Source organism: Manacus candei, unplaced genomic scaffold, assembly GCF_025592945.1.
Source record: "Manacus candei isolate 608988 ecotype Guabito, Panama unplaced genomic scaffold, ASM2559294v1 h1tg000008l, whole genome shotgun sequence".
Classification (NCBI taxonomy): domain Eukaryota; kingdom Metazoa; phylum Chordata; class Aves; order Passeriformes; family Pipridae; genus Manacus; species Manacus candei.
The window spans coordinates 8,578,070-8,603,196 of record NW_026138056.1 but is presented as its reverse complement, the minus strand read 5'-3'; the positions used below and the strand labels follow the sequence as shown (position 1 = coordinate 8,603,196).

At 40.1% G+C, this 25,127-nt stretch overlaps 1 protein-coding gene across 17 annotated transcripts in view; it reads right to left on the bottom strand.

Annotated features, from left to right (window-relative positions):
• The window catches only part of DLGAP1 (DLG associated protein 1), a 413,568-nt gene that overhangs the window by 12,191 nt on the left and 376,250 nt on the right, over positions 1 to 25,127 (bottom strand). For all 17 annotated transcript variants that reach the window (XM_051773060.1, XM_051773102.1, XM_051773075.1 and 14 more), the window contains 3 exons: positions 17,064 to 17,437; positions 13,655 to 13,746; positions 5,977 to 6,395 (listed from right to left, as the gene is read on the bottom strand). In XM_051773060.1, coding sequence (XP_051629020.1) covers positions 5,977 to 6,395; positions 13,655 to 13,746; positions 17,064 to 17,437 — 885 coding nt within the window. The remainder of the gene's footprint in view (positions 1 to 5,976; positions 6,396 to 13,654; positions 13,747 to 17,063; positions 17,438 to 25,127) is intronic.

Below are 25,127 nucleotides of genomic sequence, written 5' to 3'. Positions count from 1 at the left end.
TTGAAGCCAAATACCAAGAAATACATAGAATTGCAAAGATAATACTCAAAACACATCAGAAAAGAATTAGAGAAATTTTTAACAGCTAGGGAGATAGGGTACAGGAGGGAAAACATAAACATTCAAGTTGATGTGTTCAGCTAATAGGATACAAAGAAAATGTATAAAACCAAGCAACAAAAAATCCTGACCCATCAAGATGCAATAATAATGGATTTAAACACCTATATAATGTTATTCATGTCTGCTTTCTATTCCATACAGGGCTATACAGCACACTCAGCACTGGCGGATCTGAATGCCTTCCAGTAATGCATTAAGCAACATTATTAACATCCATCATACGCTTTGCTGTCACCCCTTCCCCAGAGGGAGAAGTGTGTGTACTGCAGTGTTCTGTTTTTATAGTTTGAATTTTTCCTTTTTTTTTTTTTTCCTCCCTCCTTGCTTTGACCTCTCTTCCTTGTAAATCTCATTCTCTCATGTGACAATTTTTTAAAAATAGGCAATTATGTCTATTCGGGAAGAACTGCTTCAGTATAGCTATTTGGATGGAATTCAGCTATCGTGGAGTGCCTTGTCACTATTACTGTTCTTAACTAGAGGTCGCAGAATGTTTTTCTAGGATAGACACATGCCAGTGAATTTCCTTGTGTCTCTAATCCCCAACGTGTTCTTTTACAACATTCTTAAAAATAGACTTGGACTATGTGGTGTTCAAGCAGTAAGTTCTTGCTTGGGTCTAAGAATTGCATAGGACCTGCTCTGAAATTGTAGAGCTCTATGTACCCCCCCCTCCGTGTCTTCACAGGAAAAGAAATAAAACAACAAAAAAAGGAATTGTGAAACAAGCAAAAAATGGTGTTATTGTCATCTGCTCTACCTTGGAAGATGACTCTGTGTGTAACAAGAATAACAAGATATAAGAAAATAACAAAACCCACCTGAAGTCATGTGAAAAGTCATCACATAGGAGCCAGGGGAGTTTTGAGAAGGGGCAGCATTTTTTGGCCTTAAAACACCAACTGATGTATTTGCATTTCAACTTTGACAGCCCCAGGTTCTAACAAGTGACAAAAGTTTTAGGACTGTGACTGTAAAAAGCCCTTAATGTGAAAACACCTGGTTGATAGGCAGGGCCCAGGCTAGGGAACAGAATACCAGGGACTTGCTCATTGCACCCAGGAGCAAGTGGCAGGAACAACGGCTGAAATTACAGGGACACAGCCTGACATTTTCGTTTCAGATGTTGGCTGGGCACTATGCATATGAAGCAATTCTGCCATAGAGCTGTCACAATCCATTTCCAAGCCAGGATGGACCAGCATTTTAGCCTATTCATGTTGGCAGACCTACATTTAAATAACGCCAAGCATGACAAAAGCCAGGAAATTCAAAGTTAAAGCTACTGCTCAGGTCTTAAGCTCAGCTATTAAGGAGAAAACAGCCAAATGGAACAAACCAGGGAAGGAGCAGTTCTTGCTTTGAGTCATATACACTTATAGGAGTGATCTCACTGAAATTAATAGGGTTGTCTAGAGGAGCAAATGCTGTTCATTTGGATTAAAGCAGTTTCCACGTGTTCTTTGACTTTCTTGGCTTTTATTAGCACACAATGTTTTTTTTGCCCTAAATAGATTATGTCCTTGCTTGTGGATTTCTCTCTTTGCCTTGCTGGCCTCTGGGCACTAGTAGGGCTTTCCTTGCTGACTTTCCTTGGAGAAACCCTGTGTATGGAGAAGTCCCTTTGGCGGAGAAAAGAAAACCAAAACATGAAAAGGATGAGTTGGGCATATGGCCAAAGGCATGTAGCCAGGGAGATTTCAGCAAGCCTCAGCCACATGTCAGGCTGGTGATCGTCCTCCTGCACGTCTTCCCCAGCCCACTGCAGGATGAGGCTGCCTTGCTCCTGAAGGTCAGGAGCCAAGATTGCTTGGGGAAGCTCTGCAGAGGAATGGCAAGTGGTTTTCCTTGCTCGTGGCTGAGAGTGAACTCACGGTCTCCTTTCCTTTTGCCATGCACAGCTATTACAAAAAAAACGTACCTTTTCCTTAACTTTTTTCTCTTGCGTCTAGCCTTTACTCCCTAAGCTTTCCTTTGAAACTAACAAAACAAACCAAAACAGCAGAGAGTGTGTAAGCACTGCATAAATTGCCAGAACTGGCTGAATTTGTAGGGGCTCTGATCCTAAGCAGTGAGGTTCCTGAAGATTTGAGGTCAACCTTTGTTCATGAACTAGCCCAGAGGACTATCATATGCATGCAAGAGAGTTATAATGGCATGTCTTCTCAGAGCCTTGTTTTTCTCTTTTGATTCTTGCTTGATTGGCCTGGTTTGCCTCACCACTAAACCCACATTACACCTGACTTGTGGTGAATCAGGCCCACAGTTTACTTCCGATGATTATCTTACAGATTGCAGCCACAGTACAACCCCATGTGGAAGATAAACTTCTCAAGGGAGGGTTTGGGGGTGGCAAAATGAAACCCTCTCGTTCTTCCAAGAAGGTCAATGCCTCATGTGAAATTCAAACAACAGCAAAAAAATCCATCAAAAGCCAGGCTGAGGCCGTAGGAGTATGTTCTTGTGCCCACCACTACTGGGAAAAGAAGCAGTCGGAGCTGTGCAGGGAGCCAGGTCTGTTGCTGCTAATTTTGTGTATAAATGGTTACAACAGGGGCCTGAGCCAAAAGTCACCAACAACAGTGGTGAGGCTCTGACTATTTGAAATTTTGCAGGCGAGAGGTAGGAGGAGCAAGCAGACGGTTGAGGAGAAAACAAAAAAAAGGTCAACAGTTGATTTCACTTGAGGCCTGTCCAAAGTGTCAATCAACTCTCACAAGGTGTTTAGCCTCAAATGCTACACATCTTTTTCTTTTTTTATGAGAGCCCTAGAATTTGTAGCCAACTTCCCTGTAGCAGCAAAATAAACTGAAACCATATCAAGTATCCTAGTTTAAACTGAGTAGTATTCATCTGCCTGTCACACATGCCAAGGCTTTATCAGAAAATTATTTCAGATAAAACCAGAATATACTGTACAATAAATAATTCATGGTAGAAGGGAAGCCACATTTCTCTCTATATTGGCATTTCATCGTGCAGCCACTGAACCACAGTTTGTTTTTATACAGAGCAGCAGACTCCATTTCACAGCTAGAAACATTCAATCCCATCTGGTAGATTCATTCCCAGCTAGATAATACCCAACGTATCTATGTAACATACAAGCTACTGTCAAACAGCAGCGAGCCGTCTCCCTGAGACAGCTGTTCCGCACAAGGCCTGCATTGTCTGAAGGAAGCATGGATCGGTTTACGTGGAGCAACGGGGGGATGAGCCCTCTGTCAGCTGCCATGGCATCGAGAAAACCTCGCTCATCACACGTTCTCGTTATTTTGTTATCTGGCCAAACACATGCTGGGGATGTCAGGTTGAAAACAAAGGATGCATTCCCTGCTCTGGTTATATTTCACTAGGAAAAGCAAAGCAAACACACCTCTTCTCCTCCTTTCCTCCCTCTCTTTAAAGTTTATAGATGTATGAAAAAGACTTATTTCGGGACAGGGTTTGTAACAACCAGGCTTTTGTTTCTGGCACTGCTGAGCGGGCAGAGCGGCCCTGGCCATGTGTTTTTCCTTGGCACCAGGTAGAGTGGGGAGTGCTGAGCCGCGGCAGAAAGCCCCACGCAGCGTCTGTGGGAGGCAACTGCCACGTGCTGGAGCAGCTGACAGTGTCCCACCCAAATAAGTGCTTCTACAGTGACTACAAAACCCAGGTGACCCTTTTTCTCCTTCCATTTCCTGCAATCACAAGAAGTGCTGGTCAGGGAAGCGAAGAGGAGGAGCAATCTGCAGGACACATGCCATGTGCCCTGTAAGGAAGCATTGGGAATAGCCAGCCCAAACAGTCTATCTTCCCCATAACTGGCTCCTCCCACTGACTGCTCAAAGAAGAGCCCTTTAAAACTATCATATATCAAAGACACCAAGAAATTGAGAGAAAATTCTGTACACAGATATAGATGTTCTGCATCTATCAGCCTAGTAAAATTCACCCCATGTTCCTTTCCCCAAGATTAATAACTACTTTGGTGCACCAAAAAAAAATATTTATAGGTTTTTCCAGTATTATCAGTTCACTGAATGACAGAATAGTTTGACCTTTAAAGATCATCGAGTTCCAGCCCCCACTGCTATAAGCAGGGACATCTTCCACCAGACCAGGTTGCTCAAAGCCCCATCCAACATGGCCTTGAACACCTCCAGGAATGGGGCATCCACAACTTCTCTGGGCAACCTGTTCCAGTGCCTCACCACCCTTATCACAGAATGTTTTCCTTATGTCCAGCCTAAGTTGTTGTGGCAAAGAGAAAGCAATTGAGCTTTGTGGCTTCTAAATATTTTGTATTTCCTACTTGTGTGTTCACACTTCTTTTTCAAGAATCTCATAGTTCATGAGGTTTATTTCTTGCATAGTAACAACAGAAACCCTTTTATTCTGATATGTGTTCAAAGAGATTTTTGAATGTATTGAAGATGTAAATTAAAAATGAGATTCAAATATTCTAAAACTTGGGCAATGTGAATTTGCTTTGAAGGTCAAACCTTCTATATTTTTCCTTCAGAAGAAATTGTTAGCCTACTATATAGCAGAAATTTTGTAGAAATATGAAACCTTTACATATCTTAAGGTTATCTCATACTTGCCATTAAAAGTCAATTTCTAATTGCTTACAATAGTCACTATCTAGATCAAACTTTTTCATTCATTGGGTTGAAAAGAAAGTTCCAGCAGAAGTAGCTTATGTATTTCTAAGAATGTAATTTTTTTTTGCCAATGTTAATTTCTTTCCTTTCATAAATCAAAAGCTTCACATCTCAAACAAATTCAAATGTCTGTCTTCTTGAGAGAAAGGTTTAGAAATTTTGAAGAAGCAGTCCTGGAGCTGAAGTAGTAGTCTTTGCTTTGGTAGGAGCTAATCTGGGGGTCGTAAAAGTATTACGTGTATATCCAGGAAAATATGTTTAGGTGTGTCTAAATTATACAAAAACTGAATTCTCTACATGCAGCTGCTTCTCTAGAAGCTCCTTGCCAGAATTTGAAAAGCTTCATTCACAGAGAGCATGCTCCTTAGCTCACAGGTTTACCTATGTCCAAAATTTGACAGCTAGCAATAGTACTGCTCCTTGTAATGGAATTAAATGGAAAAAACTTCAATTTTTACTGGGAGAAAAAAAATATGGACAGCAAAGCACATGTTAAGACCTTCTGCCCTAACTGGAGTGAATGAATAAGATGTGAGCTACTCAACCCTCAACCTTCTTAGTAATGAAGGCTTATTAGACATTTCCATTACCTTACAGGTGGAATAATATTTCTGGCATCAGTGACAACTGAGATGTACTTTGGATGTGTGTGTTTTATGACACACATAAGAGCTTGTTTAACTGGGACAATCAAAGTCAAATGAGAACAGCAAGGCAGATGAAGGGAGGCTGGAGAGTGGAAGACAGAGAACAACTTGGAAGCATAACTGAAATCTCTTTCAGTTGGGACAAACATTTAAATACTCTGATGTCAATCACCATCTGAAAAGGCAACTAAAATATGAATTTAATGAAAAGGAACTACAATCTGTTAAATTATATTCTAAGGTTATGAGAAGTGATTTCAAATGGAAGACTTAAGAAACACTAATACTACAGGATCCCTAACCACGTTCTCCTAATTATCCATTGAACTATGCAATCCCAAAAGCTAATACCACTGGAGTTTCAGAAGTGCTGAGCATTTGCATTCCCTGTCAGCTTTAATAAGGATTATTACATACATACATACATACAGTCCTTTTGAGAATCACAACCATAGTTTCATTAGCTAAATAAAAAAGGGCACAATACAGAATTCACTGGAGTGAATTTGACCTATATTAAATACTTTGCAGTTGAAATATTATTGTATGCAGTTACTTACTGTCCTCAGGTAAGTTGTTTTCACGTTCTTCTCTCTCCATCTGTTGGCACCAACCCTCCATACGATCTCTCTCTGCCTGAAGTAGCTTCAGAAACCAGTGGCCATCACGTGGGCACACTGACCTTTGAACAGCTTCCAGAGGATCTTCAGTAATAGAGTCAATCCAGGGGTCAGGAGGAGGTAAAATTGATGGATCAAAATCTGTCTCAAAGTCATCATCCACTGCACATGCATGGTAATGGTTTCCTGACCCTTGTATGCTAACGGTAGAGGTGCTTGCATCTCGGGAAAATTGTCTTGATATTTGTCCAGAACATGTATTGTCCTCTTGAGGGTCGATTATTTCAAAGTTCTCATGGAAATCCAGGTCTGCTTGCACGGCTGTTGTTACACTGTTAGAGCGCGTAAACCTGCGAAAGCTTTGGAGAGCACAAACAGAGCATGTTTAGAAAGCTTTTTCTGGGTAGCTCAGTGAGGAAGGAATTATTCAGATTCTGCCACTCTTCTTAAGACTGGCAGTCACACCTCACAGTGCTACACTCAGGTGTTTTTTCTTGAAATGATCAGCATAACCTTTTTTTCTCATTGCAAGCAAACAAACAAGCATCTCTCTTTTTCCACCCAAGCTCACTGTTAATTGAGGCAAGTACCTCTAATTGTTGTGCAGTTCAACAAAGGCAGAGGCTAGCCCAAGAGGCAGCTAACACTGTCAGTAACTCAGGATTTTAGGTTACTGATTAATGAAAAGTTAAAGGGACCCAATTTTCAGAAGTGGTTTATCTTCCAATTTTTAAAACTCACACCTCTTTCAAGTTACACATCCAAACTCACAAGTCACATTTAAAAATCATACATATGAGAGTGATAAGAGAGTAATAGCAATGAGTCTACTATCTAAATAAAATTATACATTCCATTTATTAAAAAAAAAGTGTTTTTAACTCAGATAAGTATTTTTATTGCTTCTTCATAATTAAGTGTCTGCCATCTCTTACAATTTTAGTGCCCACTACCAGCACGGAGATATTCTGGTTTTTTTACATACAGTTTCAAAATAGTCTTCTCTATTTACCAAAGCTAGCATGCTGTCTCTGTCTATGTTACCCTCACTGTGGTGGCTGCTACCCTGTAGGTAGGTTCCTTTCACCTTGCATAGTTTCCCTGTGTTGGACCTTCTGAAGGCAGAGAACAAACCCTGAGTGTAAAGGCAAAAACAGGGGAGAGAGGAGGTTTGGGGATTTGGGTTTTTGGATGGGTTTTCCTTATATAAACAGCACTCCAATTTCTGCAGTTCAAGGCATCTGAGGTGAAGAGACTGACAGAGAAGGAAGAGAGGGAAGTGTAAAGAATGAGAGATACTTAATGCTGTTGCAGGGGGTGGTAGAGGGAGCAGCAAATTGTGGTGGGAGACACCTGTCTCACCCCATGATGAAAAAGAAGGTAGAACCGTAAAGTAGTTAACATAGATGTTTCTTATATTAGTAATATTTAAGCTTCAGAATTAACACAGTTTTGAACTGAATAAGGACAGATTCCTACTGCTTCTTCTTACTCACTCAGGATGCCTGTGCACTTATGCAGCTAATTTGTTCACAATCTCACATCTGCACTTGAAACTAGTTTTAGGACCCATTTCCCTGTGATGTTTTGGCTGTTTTGCCCTTGCCAGTTTTATTTTAATTTGAGGTCAAACAGCAATGAAAATGCTGAAGAGATGGTGGAGATGGAGACTGGGCATGATTTCACTCCCTTTCATTTAAATTCCACCTTCCACTGAAGAGCAATAGCTAATTAGACAAGTACAACTGACAGAAAAATTTCATCAAGTATATTTAGTTTGCATTTGGGGAGGGAGGAGATGGAAGGATAACGAGGGAGAATTTAATGTCCTGTATACCTGGTGCATCCAGATAGCTCAGGAGGAGTGCAGCAGACTTCGAGGAGGACCATAATAGGTCCTGCTGATAGAGGAAATTAGTGGCTGTTGATCTGGGGCTTTCAGAGGAGGAAAGCAAAGCAAATCAGGAGTTGAGAAAGGTTATCCAATTAAAAGAAAAAAAGCCAATTCCTCTGCAGAAGAAAGCTCAAATTAACTTCTCAGCCACACAGATCCCTGGAAAATTTTACTAATAAATTGTATACATATTTCGTTTTATAATGACCTAGAATTCAAACATTTTATCATAGTGCCTGCTGCTTATGATTCTTTTGAAACAGGTATTGTTAAACGATGAAAAAGACATGGCTAAGCCACTGTAGTTGTGCACAATATGCACCAGCAAACTGAAAAGTATGGAGTGAGCATTTTCAGCTTGGTAGTATTTATCCTTTGGCAAGCAGAGAAAAGCATTTTTCTTGGGACTGATATAGCAGAAAAAGTTAGAAAGAGAAGACAAGAATCATTGAAGAGATGGTATGATTTCCATAGGAGAAAATGTTTAGATGGCTGAAGAAGACTATGAGAGACCTGTGAAATCCTGACCAGGTGATGTTTCACTATTTCTCAGAGTGCAATAACTGTGGGGAGGAAAACAGCAAGCTGCAAGGCTTAGAGGTCTAAAGATCTACATCTAGTGAAAGGAAGTACTTCTTCACACAATATGTAATTAAATTGTCACAGAATCCTGGGAAAACCAAAGGTAAAAATAGGTTCAAAGAGGATCTGATCAAATTCACAGGAGATAGATCCAGGAAGAGCCATTACACAGATGTCATATCAGGCATAGGAAGTCCCTGAACAACAGAATACTAATTTGGGAATGTCTACTGGGAGAAGTAGTGTTTAATACACACTTTATACTTTACACACACTCCTTTACACTTTTCCTAAGTATTTGCTACTAGCCCCTGGCAGAGAAAAGCTTGTTTTTTTAATACAGCTATTAGTGGCTAGAAAGACACTAGCTTTAGGCTGACATTACAGTGAAAATCTATTGGTCCAATCTATGCTATTGTTTTTAGAAATTGCTTTAATTTGGCCACCAACCTGACAAATCCCTTATCTGCACTGAATTGTGTGCGTGCAAACACACACACAACACAAAAACACAACACAGGCACATGCTCACACAGGATTTCTTTTAAGGTATTTAGTCAGGGTTCACTGAGATCCAAGTGTAGTGTTCCACACCTTCCATAGCACTGGAGAGAAAAGCAAATGCCTTAATCCAGGCTCGCTCTTCTCCATTCCCCTGTCTCCACATCACAGCCACCTTCTGCTTTACCCAGATGCCTAAACTCTGATAGCCTTCTGTTTCAGATGACCATCTGTATTTTCAGTAAACACTCTGGCTTCTCAGTGTACAGCAAAACCCAAATGTGAAAACATCAAGGTGTACTTGACAGGAGGATGTCTTGCTGGAGGCACTACATTTCAAGTCTTTCAAGAGTGTACTCTTACTGGGTTCAATATTAGCTCATACCACCAAAACTGGACTCTGCTTAACAAATGAAACAGAACGACCTACTTTTTTTGCCTTTGTTTTATCTATATAATAGTATTCTACAGGCTTGCTTGACAGATTCTTGGCACTGGATTATGTAACCTATCTTCAAAAGAAAAACAACTTGGCAATAGAATATAGCATGAGTTCAAAATTAAAAAAAAAAAATATGTCCAAGGAAATGTATGTTGAATAAAATGGAAATGCAGGAAGGCACCCACTATCTGCCTGCCTCCAGCTCATCTATACAAAATGCCTAATAGTTGGTAATTTTAGCCTCTGACACAGCTTCCTCACTCATTTTCAGGATGTTTCACACTTGCAAAATACTGTCTGCGTCCCACATGAGCCTTTTTTTATTGGCACTCAGTTAAAGCTTCCTACTATAGGAATGCTGCTGAAGCTAATGCCTAAGTTTTCACTAATTCTACTACATAAAACATTCACAAGTCTACAAAAAAAAAGTTGTCATAAGTTGCTGGTAATTGTTAAAAACAAGGTTTGCTTCTTCCTTTGCTTTCAGGTTTGGCCCTTTTGTACTCAGTTGTGCCCTGCAGGCACAAGATGTAATAATTACAGCTTCAGAGAACTGCAGCAGATATCTGGCCTAAGGTGCAGAAAGCCATGAAACCTCAGACTGGATAAACCAGTACGGAGAACAACAGAACGATGTGTTTTGAACAACAACAACACGGTCACTTGTTAGCATTCAAGTCTCAGCTTCTACATCTTCTTTTGCTTTCTTTTGCAGAACGTTTACAATTCAACTTAGAGAACTTATTTCAGTCCTAAAAAAAAGACTAAATCCAAAACCCCAGAAAAGATGCACGTTTCAAACCAAGTGATGCATGGTGAATCTCAGAGGCACTTACATTAAATTCAGTCTGCCTTACTTTACCCATTGGCTGTACTCTTCTCAGCTGTGGGCTTCTCTGCTAAGGTTGCAGCTGCTGTCAGCAGAACAAAACAAACTGCAGAAGGAATTAGCAGATATGGTACCATGTCTTCTAATGGCCAGAACAATATTCCTGCTCCAACCCCATTCCCTACAGCAGTGTTCTTACTTCAGAAACTACTATTGTTTCAGTATTCAAAAATACTTATGATGGCAAATCAAGTACAATTACCAGCTGATGGTACATCTAGACCAATGAGCAAGGCAATTTTGGGGATGAGAATGTAATGGGAGGAGGTATAGTGGCAGACAAGTTAAAATGCAAGAGAGACTAAAAGTGATTATAGATCTGTGGGACTGAGAGCCCCTTGTTTAAGAAGGATGCATGCAGAATATATTACTTCTTTTTCTCTGGGTCATTAGAACTGGTTGACTTCTAACTGGTTGATTTCTAACAATTCAATTATCTTCTGTAAGTGAGAAATTGAAGGTGGTCCTTTGAGGTCAAGAAGTCACAGGTAGAGAGAAAGGACAAACAGAAATGGACAGAAATGGAAGTGCCCTGAGATTCCACTGATCAGCTTCATTAGATATACATTTCAAAATTGCCCTGGAAGGGGTAGGTCATGTAGGGAAAGGGGAGGAATATTTTGGTTAGGGTTTCGTCAGCATCATGGTGAAGATCAGGTGAGAGATAAGACGGTAACAGCAGGAAGATCACGAGGCGAAAAGAACTGCATACCAATTTTTTTCCCAAGAGAAGGACTTGACAGGGGTACTCTATAAATGCTAGAAATCACAGAGCTGCAGTTAGGGAATGGGCATGAAAAAGATTATTGAGACCAGGCAGCATAAAGAACTGATGATAAGATGAATAGCAGCGATTGATCCAGTTGTAATGTGGTCAGGTAGCAGTAGGCATGCTTTTCCTTTGAGCAGTACAAGAAGGGTAGGCGGACTGAGGCATTTGTCTTGGCAGGAAGCCCAGGTTACAGAGAGTGAAGGGCCAATGAAAGGTCTGAGTCGAGATGGAATATTGAAGAGAGAGAGCTGTCCTCTGAAGATGCTCTGTTTTTACGTTACTTAGATCAAGAAATGGAGGTAAAACCTTTTGCTTATTTGGTCCAAGCAGAGAAGCAGAAATATTTAAAAGGACATGAGGAGGTAAGACTCCTTAGTGTAAGAATGACAGTTGTATGAGGTGAGGGAAAGGGGGAGGAAAAAGCAGGAAGCAAAGAAGAGGATTGAAAGTGTGGTAAGCTTTTGGTGCATTAGGCAAAGAGCTTTCTTATTTTGTAACAGTGCACTTAATAGCTTAGACTGGCAAGGAAACATGATCAATTTACTGTATTTATCCCTTCTGCAGTGTCATTCTTCTCATTTTATACTTATTTAACATTTCTGAAGACTGGAATATTTTTTAAAACATTAATTTCTCAAAGATTCAACTCAAAAGGGCTTTTTTAGGCTTTGCAGATGTTTTGGTGTGGGGGCAGTGAAGAATGCACTGTATTTACAATTCTATTCCTGCAACAGATAATCAATATATTGTGCCCTGCTGTGTTTGGGAAAAAAAAAGAATATAAGTGCCCAACTGTGATGATAAGCCCTTTGTGTCTTGAGTGCACTCATTTTCTAAGGATTAGGGGCTGTCCTTTATCAGCCGGTTCATTTCTGAAAGTCCATGATAGATTGCTTCTTGCCTGTCTGCTCCAAACAGCAGCAAGCTCAACTTTATCAGCAAGGAAACCCCCAAACACAGCTGCCAGAAAGTAATGCAGAAATATTGCTTTCTTAGGGCAGACTCTCACAGGCAAATCTTACATTTTTCTCTGGAGCAATAAAAACTGCAGTAGAGAGAGGACTTTGGAAGTAAGGTATTTACAAACAGCCATTTCTTTCTTTCTTTGCGGGGAAGGGGAGGGTTGGGCTTTTGGGGTAGTTATTTCCTTTGTGCTCTGGCTGAAGTGAAATGGTCCTTCAGCATCTATTCTAGTGTGCTCATTTATCTAGCTGGAAGAGTTGTGGGTAAATAGGGCTAAGGTCTAACATAAAGAAATGTCTAAAGCAAGAGATGTTTTAGCAGGTTAATGAGGAACTTGGTAACAGCCTAGCAGGGTCATTGCAAAATCACATTTCTTTTTGCTGAAATCACTTTAGCCTTTTAAAACCACAAGAAAATACTCTGATACTTGACAGGAAGATATGATTGAATTGAAAATGGTGTAGACAATGTGTTACTTTGGAGTATTTTTAGCAGATGTAGGAAAAAAACGGTGCAAAAAAGGACATCTCCACTTGCTCCTGCAGTTGCGAGGCAGAGGAGAGAGAGGGCCCTAATTTTGTCAGCTCATATTTGCTCCACCCAGATTTTCTCTGAAGAGATTTCAAGGGTGACTCCTTCCTCATTGACCACCGAGGCTTTTCCTACGACACATCATGGTACAGAGAGTTATCAAGAAAATGGCTCCAGGACTGAAAAGTTTCACCATGCCCAAGTGGGTTGCAAAAAGCATGCAAAGACTTGGGTGGGTGCTTAGAGCCACAGCAACACTGGGCAGGCCTGCACATTCAGAGGCAAGGGGAGAGCCTGGCTTTTCTTCAGCCCCTGAGTCCAGTTTTTGGCAGGAATTAAAATCTGCAGTTGTGGTCAAGCACTCAAAAACCTTATGCGACTGGAAAGTGCTATGTCCAGTTATGCTGCCCTGCAATGTAACTGCAATTTGTCATCAGAAAGCTCTGTGCTTCTGTGACAACTGTTCTGGTTTTTTTTTTCTTTTTAAAATTTTTCTCAGACCATATTTGTTTACTGATTCGTGGTATACTGCACACTGGAGAGAGAACCGAGTTTTGCAGGCTTGCTTTGCAATCTCAACAATTTTTTTGCAAGGGAGCAATTGTAATACAGAGATGTCTGGGAGAGATACCTGAGTAAAAGCAATCAGTTTGGCTCTGCCACTGCACTGCTACACGTGCCTGACATTATTCTGCTGAAAAACAAGGTAAACTTTTCTGCATAATTTCCATGCTGCTGCAGCCATCTCAAGTCTAATACCCCAGCTGGAACACTGTCCACTGTTTAGGTAGATTTCCTGAGGAAAAAGAGCTTATTACAAGTGTATGTGGCACTTCTCTTCCAGTTCTCTCACTGGTCCTGAAAAATCCCCTCTGAGAAATAAGAGCTACAACATTTATAAGACTCAGCTTTTCAGCTGGGTGATCTAACAATTCATCCAGGAAGCAGGCTTATGTGGTCATGGGGTCAGAGGAACTAGGGCTCTTAAAAATTAGTTGTGACATAATTATTTACTTTAGAAAAACAGTATTAACTTTTACTCACCACTTCTCCTCCTCTACTTGAACTCCTATGGACTGGAACTTACTGGTTGCTTTATTTTCACCCGGTGTGGTGGATTCTTCAGCACCATCAACCTCAAAAAAACCAGAACACAGCAGCTAATTATAATGCATTTTAGCAGAGATATCACCCAGCTACTTGCAATTTCTATGGAGTACAACTATGAGTGTCTGCACATAGAGGTTGTATCGTGAATTCCTTCATCTAGTCAGATAGCTTGTCTGTGGTGTGCTCATTTCTGATGTTATTAGTGAATGTTCATAATTCCTGTTAATTATTTCTGGTAAGTCAACATTCAGCTTGCAATATGCAGATGGAGTTTATTCAGTATTTTATGGAGGCTGGATGCTCACATTTGTCAGAGCACATCTCTGAGCAGTTATAACTTCAGTTATTGTGCTCCACCATGTCTGATTTTACCTTCTAGTCTGTATGTGCAGGCATATGTGAACTCATGTCAAAATTATGTATTTATTTTGCTTAAATGTTAGTGCCTTGAATCAGAGCAGAGGTCTTTCCTCCCCTTTTCCCTCACCTCATACAACTGTAATTCTCACACTAAGGAGACACCCTGTACAGACAAGATTTAAAGAAAGCAGATATGACTCTTAGGTGCATTTTCTTTACTCCTTCATCATGCAAACAGGTGTCCCCAGGAGCACAGGGAGGCACTTTATACCACATGTCCATCTCCATAAGCTGATTTATACCAATGGTATAAAGCTAAAATTTACCCACAGATGTGTCTTTGAGTAAAATCACAAAATTTTTGGGACCAATCAGTGTAGTTTTTAATTCCCAATGCTATGTATAACACCGTTAGTTATAAAAGGAAAAGATTTCCAGCAAATAGAATCTTTGGGCCACAGCAGCGTCATGAAGTGATCTGTGGATCCACACTGACCACGGGTGTACAAAATCTCCAGCTGTAGTTAGTGGCTGTTCCATCACTAAGTAAGCTGCTTCTTGAGATCCACCTGAACAGCCTATGCAGGAAAAGTGCTCAATGAGGGACAGGAGTTACAGAAGCCGTTCTCTGAAGTGAGGTACTTACCTGATAGGAGGCCTCTGGGGAGATAACTACACCTTAAATCCCATAACTGACAGAGTGAAGCAACTTTTTGATGGAAGGGTTTTTCTTTGTTAACTGTGCTTGTTTGCTAAACAGATTTACAGCAAAGGCTTGTGATGTCCTTGGAGTGACTGAGGGGCGCAGAGGACACTCATGGAGGTTCATCGTAAGTGCACATTAGGTTTATTTGCTAGAGGAGGAAACAAACTAAGAATATGCCTCTGGCTAATGCAGCTTGACCTGCTCTACAGAGATGGATCAAACTATAATTAAAGTGTGTACTTGGTCTGACTTCAGACTAAGCCTGAACTAGGCTCCCTTTACAGTCAGTGGAGAGAAACTGACTCTATACTGCCAGTCAGAGGACTGAAAGTGTACTTACCTACTTTAGGGCAGTTGTTTGTAAGAGAAGTTATTTCTGGCATCAACAGCTATCTTATGGTATTTCTACTCCCACACTACCCCTTCAGCTGTACCAGCATGATTGCTTGTGCAATGATGCTGCAAAATGGATGAGACAGCATAGTGAAGTAGTTTTCTTTTATTTGTGAAGCCTGTCTGACTCTAAAAATTTCATTGATGGCCACAACTGTGAGGGTGGCACTGTACACAGGCAGGAAACTTATAAGGCTGTATTGCTGCCGAAGGTTTTGCTTCATGTAACCACAGCTTTAGGGATCTCCATTGGTTTGTACACAAAACCTATCCTGGCAGACTTTCATTTACCATCCCCAGAAAGCTTTAATGATTGTTTCATATGATTATATTGGTCACCTGTAAACTTAAAAGTTTAAGAGGTAGATTTTTGAAGGCTTGAGCATGTTTTGGAGCTCTGTTTTCCTCAGATCTTAGGAAACTGAGGCCTCTATACCTTTCAGAAGCAGCATTTGTTACTTGCAACACTACCTTAAGAAGAGACAGTGAGGAGACGGTCTCTCAAGAACCGTGATTCACATTACCGTTGTTCCTTTTGGCTTCTGCAAACATGGAAATTACTTCCTTGTACCCATTATTTTTCAGGGTGTTTCTCTGCTAAGGAGTCTTTGTTTCTTTGCTTGGTAAAGCAAGGGATTACAATAATAAAATGGCACCTTTGTCTTGGCTGGGAATGTGAATAAGTAATAGAAGAGCTTTCCTCTATCCCTGTTCCACCTGGACCTTGTTCCTGTGTTTTAACACTGAACATCAGCCCTTCTTTCAGAATATATCCAAAACAAACAGCTGTGAAGCAGAAAAGGTCTACAACAAAGGCAGTGAACTGAACCCACAGGCGATAGTAATTATTCCTCTTCCAAGAAGAAATAAGAGAAAAGTCATAGCTTCTCCAGGAGCTGCCCCTGGAATGGCATACTTCAACAGAATGCCTCTCATCTATCTCATCAGGCTGATACAGAGATTTCACAGCAAATTCTTAGGCTTTGCTAATCAGATAAGCCTGTCCAGGCACATAGTGCTGTGCTTACAACCACCTTCTTCAAGAAAAAAACCATCATGGCTTCTTGTGAAGGCCGATAAACTGTGGATTGCTATTCTATTTGCTTGGGATTCATCTCTCATCAAAACCTGTGTTGATTCTCAGTTGATTTTAAGTTCAAGCACTTTGTTGCAAAAGCTAATCCTGCAAGCAGATAGTCAGGAGTCCTATGAACATTTTTTTTTGTGGGGGGGAAGGGGGATGTTTAGGAAAGATTAATTAAGAAAGCAGATTACGTTGGTCTAGTTTATTTGCTCTTCTCCTTTCTGTAAACAGGAATGAACTTTGGCAGGGTTATTTTTCTTGTTTGTTTCCACTAGAGGTAAGAAAATGTAATTTTCTTTAACAAAGGCAAATCAGAAAGAACTTATCTTCTGCTCTTGAGGGTGAGATAGGAACAATGCTGCCTCATTCAAGTGGCTACCAGTCATTATGAAATGCATGAATAAGCAGCGACAATTAATTCAGTGAGTCTGGACGAAAATATTTTTTGGGTGATAGTGTAATGTAAATCATTGTTTTACACATTCCCTTTCAATGATTTAATTCATGCCTTTCTGACCCCCGCTGTGTTATGATTCATAGATTAGTGCTCATGTGTATAATTTAACAGAGCTGAATAACAAGCAGCAAGAAGACTTAAACAAATCCTTGCATCTGATGTTTTTATGATAAATTAAGAAAACATCATTAGTACCACGCAGAATGATTATGTTGATGCAATTTCTACATAGGTACCTGTCAGGACAAGTAGGAAAATACACAAAACATTGTATAATGAGCAGTAAAACAGATGTAGAAGTCCAAAACAATGGCAGGCAGATTATCCATGCCATGTACTGTACCTGTATTCCAATAGATAAGCATCTGTTTTTCTTGAAGTGGTCCTTCTTCCTATCTTCTACTGCAACAGTGGCAATGGTTGTGGTGGTGGTGACTGTGGCAGTGTTGTTCCCTACATGTTGACTTGCAGGGCCATGGATCTGTGCATTGGCAGCTTCGATAGCAGCTGTCAGCGCCTTCATACTATCCAAGCTTTCCGTGGAGTTGCTAAGTCCAGACTGACTGATGATATCTCCCCTCTGCCCATGCCCATCCATATATGCATCTTGGGCAGACTCTGTGCTGCTCTGGGCTGTGATGGAAATAAATGGTTTGGTGGTAGTTCTTGGTGGGACTGGAGGCGGTGTCTTCTTATAGGTGGTAATGCAGGATGACACTAGAAAAAACATATGAGAGTTCTTGATTTATTGATGCTGCAGGGAAAATGGATGCAAATATGATATCAATGCATCAGTAAGCATGGACAGAGCAGAGATGAGGAGGAGTCTGAGAGCCAAAGAGCCCCCAAAAGCTCCAATCTAAGTGACATGGAAATGCCTTGCCTATCAGTGTCTTCTATTCCTCCTAACATGAGTAGCAGAATTGCCAGTAGAGAAAATAGAGAAAGAAAGTACCTATTTGCCAAGTTCCTCCTTGGTCTTTTTAGGATTATTTTCCTCAGTATATTTTCTCCTAACTGCTTTAAGTACCATGGGAACAAGTCCTCCCACTAAAATGTTTGTTCTGCTCACGGCTCCCAAACAAGATTCACAAGGATAAATCTCCAACCACCTATCCTAGCAAAACTGTACTTCAAGCAATTTTACTGCAATTATTTTTTGTCTCTCCACCCTGTCCTGTTATACTTACCAAGCTTTTGCAGAATTTTAACTACATTTTTCTGATCAGAGAGAGATTCCCAAATCATCCTATCAAAGTTTGTTAACACTCACCATGCTTGGACTTGTGTATTTCTTTCTATAAAATGTCTCACTTGTTGCACAGACTTCTCAAATACTTTGAAATGATTTGTAAGCTGCGGAGGACATATTTAAAAGAACATTTTGCCATGCTTAATTTCTCATCATAAATATAACATCAGTTCTAGAAAAAAAAATCACTTGTTTTTACACATAGGGAATTAGTGTAATGAAGTCAACAGTTAAAACCTGTCAGTCATTGGGCCTACTTAAAGAAAAGTATAAATATAAATGTTTGCAACAAAAAAGGCTTTAATAAAACTTTATGAGAACTCTTCATATTTTGAAGGCCATGCTTTCTTTCTAAGAGCTGCTATATGGATTTAGAAGCTTAGCTTGAAGTTCTCAGGTTAAAAATTATTGTTCTGTGTACACAGAATTGCATGCAGAAGGCACTACATAGAGATAAAAACATCGTCTTTTAAGGGTTAGTTGGCAGCTCTGCATTACTGAAGTCCTGGAATGCTTTCAAGTGAGGAAAGAAAGCCCATTAAGAACAAAAAAACAACCATGATATGCTCTATTTTTTAAGAAAATAAATGCAGGCATGAACCTGTGCAAAGTTCAGACACAAACATGTTAACATAAATTCTTATTAACAGTAATCATATGGCTAGAAATGATTCATCAGATCATTTTAATTGGCAGACGTCTATGCCACCCACATAAAAGGTAACTCTACTACAGCTGTTCTGCTCTCTCTTTGCACTGTATCTGCTTGTGGAGCCAGAAGCCATTATGGCATTAATTTGACTAGCTCAGATCCATATGCCTCATATCTCCCCATTGCTGTAGGAATACTTATAGTGTAAAAGGTGTTTCCAGGGCATGAAATCACACGAGATTTTTTTAAAGGACTTTAGTATAAGTTTCTGATAACGTGTCTGAACCCATGTTAAACATGTTGAACGCTAATGGAAAAAGAGTGTTTCAGGTAGTGAGGGTTTTGAAACTATGATTCACTTCTGAAGAATCAAACAGAAACCACAGCATCCCTAAGAGAAGAAATGGCTAAAAATGGACATGCTAAATTTTAACTCTGGGGAAGTGAATAGTTAATAGGGGTTAAAGGTGTTTTATAAAGTGCTTATGACAAGACCTGGAACTAACAGAAAGCATGATGATATTTTTACAAAAAAAACATGAATGTTGTTCCATTCTTCATTGTTTTTGATGCTGCCAAAAAGCATTTGCTGTGACTGTACGTTCAGGTAAATCAGCTGCATTTGCTGCAGCACAAGTATGTACTCCAGGACTCATGGAGAATTATGGAGGCTGCTGCTTGGGTCATGATATCCCAGAAACACCCCAGGTGGTTCATGGTCTGGAGAATGTTCTCTGAATGATGGAAATACAAACTGAAATTCAGCACTTAGAAATTCAAAGCACATATATATGCATATATCCAGGTAACTCTTTGGGAAGCTGGTGCAAAACTTGTCTAATAGAGGTTTGTGCACAACGCTACTTTGCAATTCAGCAAAGTATAAATTGCACCATTTAAAATATGCTAGGCAAGGTCGCTGGGGAACTTCTGGGGGCATGCCAGCACCTTCAAGACATCCCAGCAAGGCACATGAGTATAATTTTTCCTACATAGCAGAAAGGGAAATGATAATGAAACACACTTGAAAAGGGCTCTTAGGTAGGAAAGAGAGCATCAAAAACAACAAGACTGGTCCCCACATCACTGGGCATCCCCCACTAGAAAAGGAGCCAATAGCAACTGTCTATTGACAGCTACAATGCTCTCTGGACACAGCAGTACAAATACAGAGTCACCTGATTAAGATGTCTTTCATTTTGTTGGTAAATGTACTCAATGAGGAGTCTAATCCACACTGCAATGAAAGATGTTTGCACTCAGCTAATTAAATCTGAAGTTATTCTTAAGAGGGGGAGAGAATTGACAAGTCATATGGTGAAATTGTAAAGAGAAATAGCACAACGTTCTCTTAACAAGTCAAAACAAATCCTCAGTTTCCTGGAGTCACGCAGCACATACTGTACAGCTCCAGAGAAGCAGAGTGTGCAAGTCATAAAAGAACCCCAGGCACTTCATTACTGGAAATGATGTAAGCTCCTGCCGCTCCTCTGGAGAAACGACAACAAAACAATGTTGGGGCCGCTGCCGCTGTTGGAGGCAGCTGCACTCTAAACGTCGGAGCTGTCTGAGCCCTCTGAATGGCTGAAGCACAACAATGAAATGGATTTGGTGCACCACTTTTTCTTTCTCCATGTGCTTTCAAGTACCTGGCAACTTGTGACACGGCCACCTAAAGGATCTGCGGCTGCTCAAGTGGTTACGGTATTTTAAATGCTAAGCTGCTTGAAAAATGAAATGAGTACTCCCCCAGAAAACTGACAAACCCCTGGCATTCTCCTTGTCCGACCAAGAGAGCTTAAGCATTCAGATGGTGCAGCAAGAGCACATGTGGCATTCTGTCCCTGCGGGCAAAGAGGGGAAACTCATCTATCCAGCTTTCTTGCAGTAGAGACAGATTCCAAGGGTGAATACTACAGGATCACAGGACACATGAAAAAGTAGGAGAAATCCTCATGTCACACAGGGAACTTTCAAAGGGTTTTGCACATGGAAGTTAGTTTAATTCACATAAGGAAGTGAATTTAAAGGGCTGTATAAATTCCCTGATAAATATGTTCTTGGACATAGATCAAGGAGTGAAGTTCTGAACGAAAACTGATCTGACTGGAGAGTCAAGTCAAAGTAGTCTCGTGATGCATTAAAATTGTTTAGACATGCAGTTACTCAGAAATACCTTTATCTGGATAGTCAAAGTGTATATGAACCCTCGTTTTGACACAGTATAGACTAGCTATTCTCATTATTTTCCAGAGTGCACATGCTGCTGGAGCAGGTACGCATTCCTCTCCTAGGGTATATGCAAGGTTTAATGCAGAAACTAGTTAAGTCATGCACAAGAATCCTCAGATTCCCAAAGCACCTTGAATCAGGCCCACTGTTTCCAGCTGCATCAATCCACCAAGTTATGCTTTCCATTTCCTTTTGATCTTTATCCTATTTCTGCAGACTGCCTTTGGGTTACAGTTTAATCCCAAATACCTAGTGAAAAAAACCACGTTCTCCAGACTAAAAAAAAAAAAAAAAGAAAAAGAGAAGAGCCACAGTGTTTCTTCTCCTAGCCAGTATTTCCAAACAACTAGCTCATGGGACAGGAATTTGGAACAGGGAGTGTCAACCACCCAGTTCAGAAGGAAGTCTAATGATAAAAAAAAAATCCCAGATTGCATAATAATAAAGGCTTGAATTTGAATGTTTCATTGTAAGGGCACTTCAGTTGTTTAAACATGCTTACTAGGGGAGATGAGCCCTTGGGAACAGCATGCAAACACAAATTTTTAACTCAGTGAATGGGTGCTCAGGAGAACCCCAAGGCAGATTAATATTTGTGAAATGATCAAATTCATGCAAGTACTTTGAACAATTTAAGTGATGAGACACAAAAGCAGTATCTTTCTAATTTGACAGTCTTATATAAACTTGGTTAAAATATACAAGAATAAATGAAAGTGCAAATTTAAAGTTAAGTAACATAATAGTGTTTCTTTTAAGAAAAGGGGCTCTCTGTGGCTTAAAAGGACCAACAAAGAACACAGCTTTCTCAGCACAAGAAAGATGTGGACCTGTTGGAGTGGATCCAGAGGAGGTCCATGAAGGCTGAGAAGAGAAAGCTCCAGGAAGGCCTCATTGAGGCTTCCAGTATTTTAAGGAGCCTCATAAAAAGAAGGGAGAGGGACTTTTTATACAGTCATGTAGTGAGAGGACAAGGAGTAGTGGTTTTAAATGGAAAGAGGGCAGATTTAGATTAGATGCTAAGAAGTAATTAGTTACTCAGAGGGTGGTGAAGCACTGGAACAGGTTATCCAGAGAGGCTGTGGATGCCCATCCCTGGAAGTGTTCAAGGGCAGGTTAGATGAGGCCCTGAGTAACCTTGTCTAGTGGGTGAAATAGATGACCTTTAGGGTCACTTTCAACCCAAACCATTCTATGATTCTATGATTCTAACTTGTACATGAATAAGTATTAAGGTATAAAGCAGGAGTTCTTCCACTGCACACAGATGGACATCAGTGTCTTGATTTACTGCCTGTAAAATGGGTGTGGTAACAGCAGTGCCCTTGCATCTCACACAACTGCTACACAAACATGGACGCAGGGATCTCCCAGCAGAGGTAAGCCTCAGAACGGCAGCTCCTCGTTTCAGAGGTGCAGTGCTTGATTTGGCTTGTTACACTCCAACAGAGATGTTATTCTCTTTACCATACACTTATTTCCTTATTTTGCTGAGGTTTGCAGGGACTGCTTGGACGGAGGGTTTCAGGTCCTGTATTGTTATTTTTACATGCAAAGAATTGGTATGAAAACAGAGCATGCATTATCTTAATAAAAAACTAAGCAGATGGCTTCTGAGGATGTAGTGATTTACTTTTACAAAACTAAAATAAAGACTTTTATAAGAAGTTTTAAACCACGCAGGGGAATAATACCACAGTGAGTTATGGATGTCATTATCCCAAATGAGAACTACTGAAATCTATGTACTACACCATCAGGAGTTCTGCCAAGGCCATGCTTTTTCCATAACTCCCTCACTGCCAAGCCAGATACCTTATTTGACAAAAGCCTAAGCTTCATTGGGTTAGGAAACAGGCATAACACATAACTAAAATCCTGTAGAGATTGATACCGAGTATTTAAACTATTTTTACTGCACACAGTAGGACCACAGATTTAATATCCCATGTACTCTGAGGTTTAAAGCCACTGCTGGTGACCTTTCCATAAGTCTGCACATTTTCCTTTGCAAGTAGGGTGCCTTCAGCTTCCCAGCTGGATACAGTGAAGGATCTCCTAAAGGTGAGGCTAAATATGGTTCCTCCTGCATCTCAAATGAATTGAGCTGGAAAATCTACATGTCCATAGTCAGTGGATGACAGGTGAATATTTCTCCAGCACATCTTTTTTCTCCTTTTAATTTCTTTTGCTGGAAGCTGCTGATGCCAGTCAGAAGTTTAATTGCTATCCCAGGGAAGCTGAATTAGTGTGCAGAGAACAGGTGAGACAGCCAAAGGTGTCTGCTAAATGCAGTTTATCACTAGGTTATCACCACAAATTATGGATGCACAGAAAGAATTCAGGGCATGTAGGCTTCCTATGAGACCCACTTTACTCCTTGTACTACAGAGCCATAGCTGAACTTCTCTCTGTATAAATCCAACAACCAGTATATTAATAACACACAAGCAATTCAACTCTTTCAGATGAAAAGCCAGGAGTATATAAACAACGGAAACTCTGGAGAAAAGATTTCACATAAACTGAAAGTTATTACCCCAAATGGGTCATCGATGGTTTATAAGACTTTACTCCCAAAACCTGTGATCTTTACTGGTGTCAAGCAATTAGCATCTGGCTCTATCTTTTCTGAAGTCAGAGACAAAATATGTAAGAATATGAACGTGTGAAAACACCAGATTTCATTTCACTTAATGCATATGAACCACCTTTCCTTTTTACACAGAGCGAGCAGTTGGAGGAGACAGCAGGAGCAATTGCTTCTGCCGCTCCCTCACCAGTCAGGCTGAGAGAGAAGTCAGGAGTGAAACTTCTGGCCTTGCCCCTAAACTTTGGCTACCAGCAAAGCATCTGGAAAAACACCATCAAGAACTGCAGGGATGAGGATATGAGTCTGTTCTGGGCACATGCTCTCCTAGATATTTGATGGTTGAAAGTGCTTTAAAACAGTCATGGTAGAAGGTCTGTGATACCGAATGTCAACCTCCATGTGCAATGAAACATGCTGAAGAAGAGGGTAAAAGAAAAAGAAAACAATATAGCAGAACGGTCTGTTTTAGTTTGCATGTAATTATTTGTCATCTCTTTTCACCTGTACAGCATCATGTCTGAGAAAATCAGGGAAACACTGCTTGATCTGTTGCCTAAACTAAGTCTAGCAAACAATTAAAATGCTTTTTTTGCACTTTACCAAAACCTTCTTATTTCCCCCCATCTTGGAGCAGTAATGGAAAACAGGAGATGTTATAGTTTTAGATAAAAAAAAGGGTACTTAAAAGTATTTTATGTTTCAGAACTTATATGTCATAAAATCATCATGGTAAGAAATTAATAAGCTTTCTACCTATCAGTACTTTCATTTTATAAAAGGCATTTATGGAAAACAGAGGAAACCTTGTGAAATATGGTAGTTTATACCACTTAGACCAAGAATGTGTAACAGTAAATAAATGTAATAATATGCAGCTTAATGCAGCTTAATTCTTTTCCCATATATTTTCCAGGAAGCAACTCCACTGGCACTTTGATATAACACTTTGTTAAGTGTTACTGCAGAACTCTAAAATTCCAGAATTTGCATTTTTTTCCCTCTGGCAATAAAACAAAATGGGCATTTTCTTTTTTAATGTGGAGTTCTACTAACCAAATACAGACATATATATGTAAACAGCTCTTTAAGTAAAAATGCAGTGCAAGAACCAAAACCTGGATATTCACAAACACAAGGGTTTGAACTCTCTGTAAGTATCTAGCCACGTTAGCTGGGAGATGTATTTAAAAATTTTCAAATTCGAGCATACTCTGAAAAACTAATCTCTTTTTTTTTTTTTTTTTTTTTTTTTTGCCTACCAAAGAATGGTTAAATGTAAAGACTTTGTCTACAAGTGCACATTGCAAGTTCCTTGGGCTAACCTTGAAAACCTGTCTCTTATTTACATTTCTAAATGGTATTTGGATTCTTGAAAACCTGACCCGAACTGTGAATACACAACCTAATTTACAGACTATATCAGCAGCTCTTCCAATATGCCAAAAGCAAGTGTGCCGCCGTGGACTCCACACTTGCCACTCTGTCTGGGCATATCACAGTAGGTGCTATTTCTTTAAATTACCATGTAATATTTGTAAGTACTGGTGCTGGACATCTTAATGCACTCTTGTATCTACGTGTAACACTCTTTCTCATCAGTTACAGATGGAGTAGTTAATATGTGAGCAGCCAATACATAGAAGACTTAAATCCCAGAGATACATGAGGGCAGATGTAT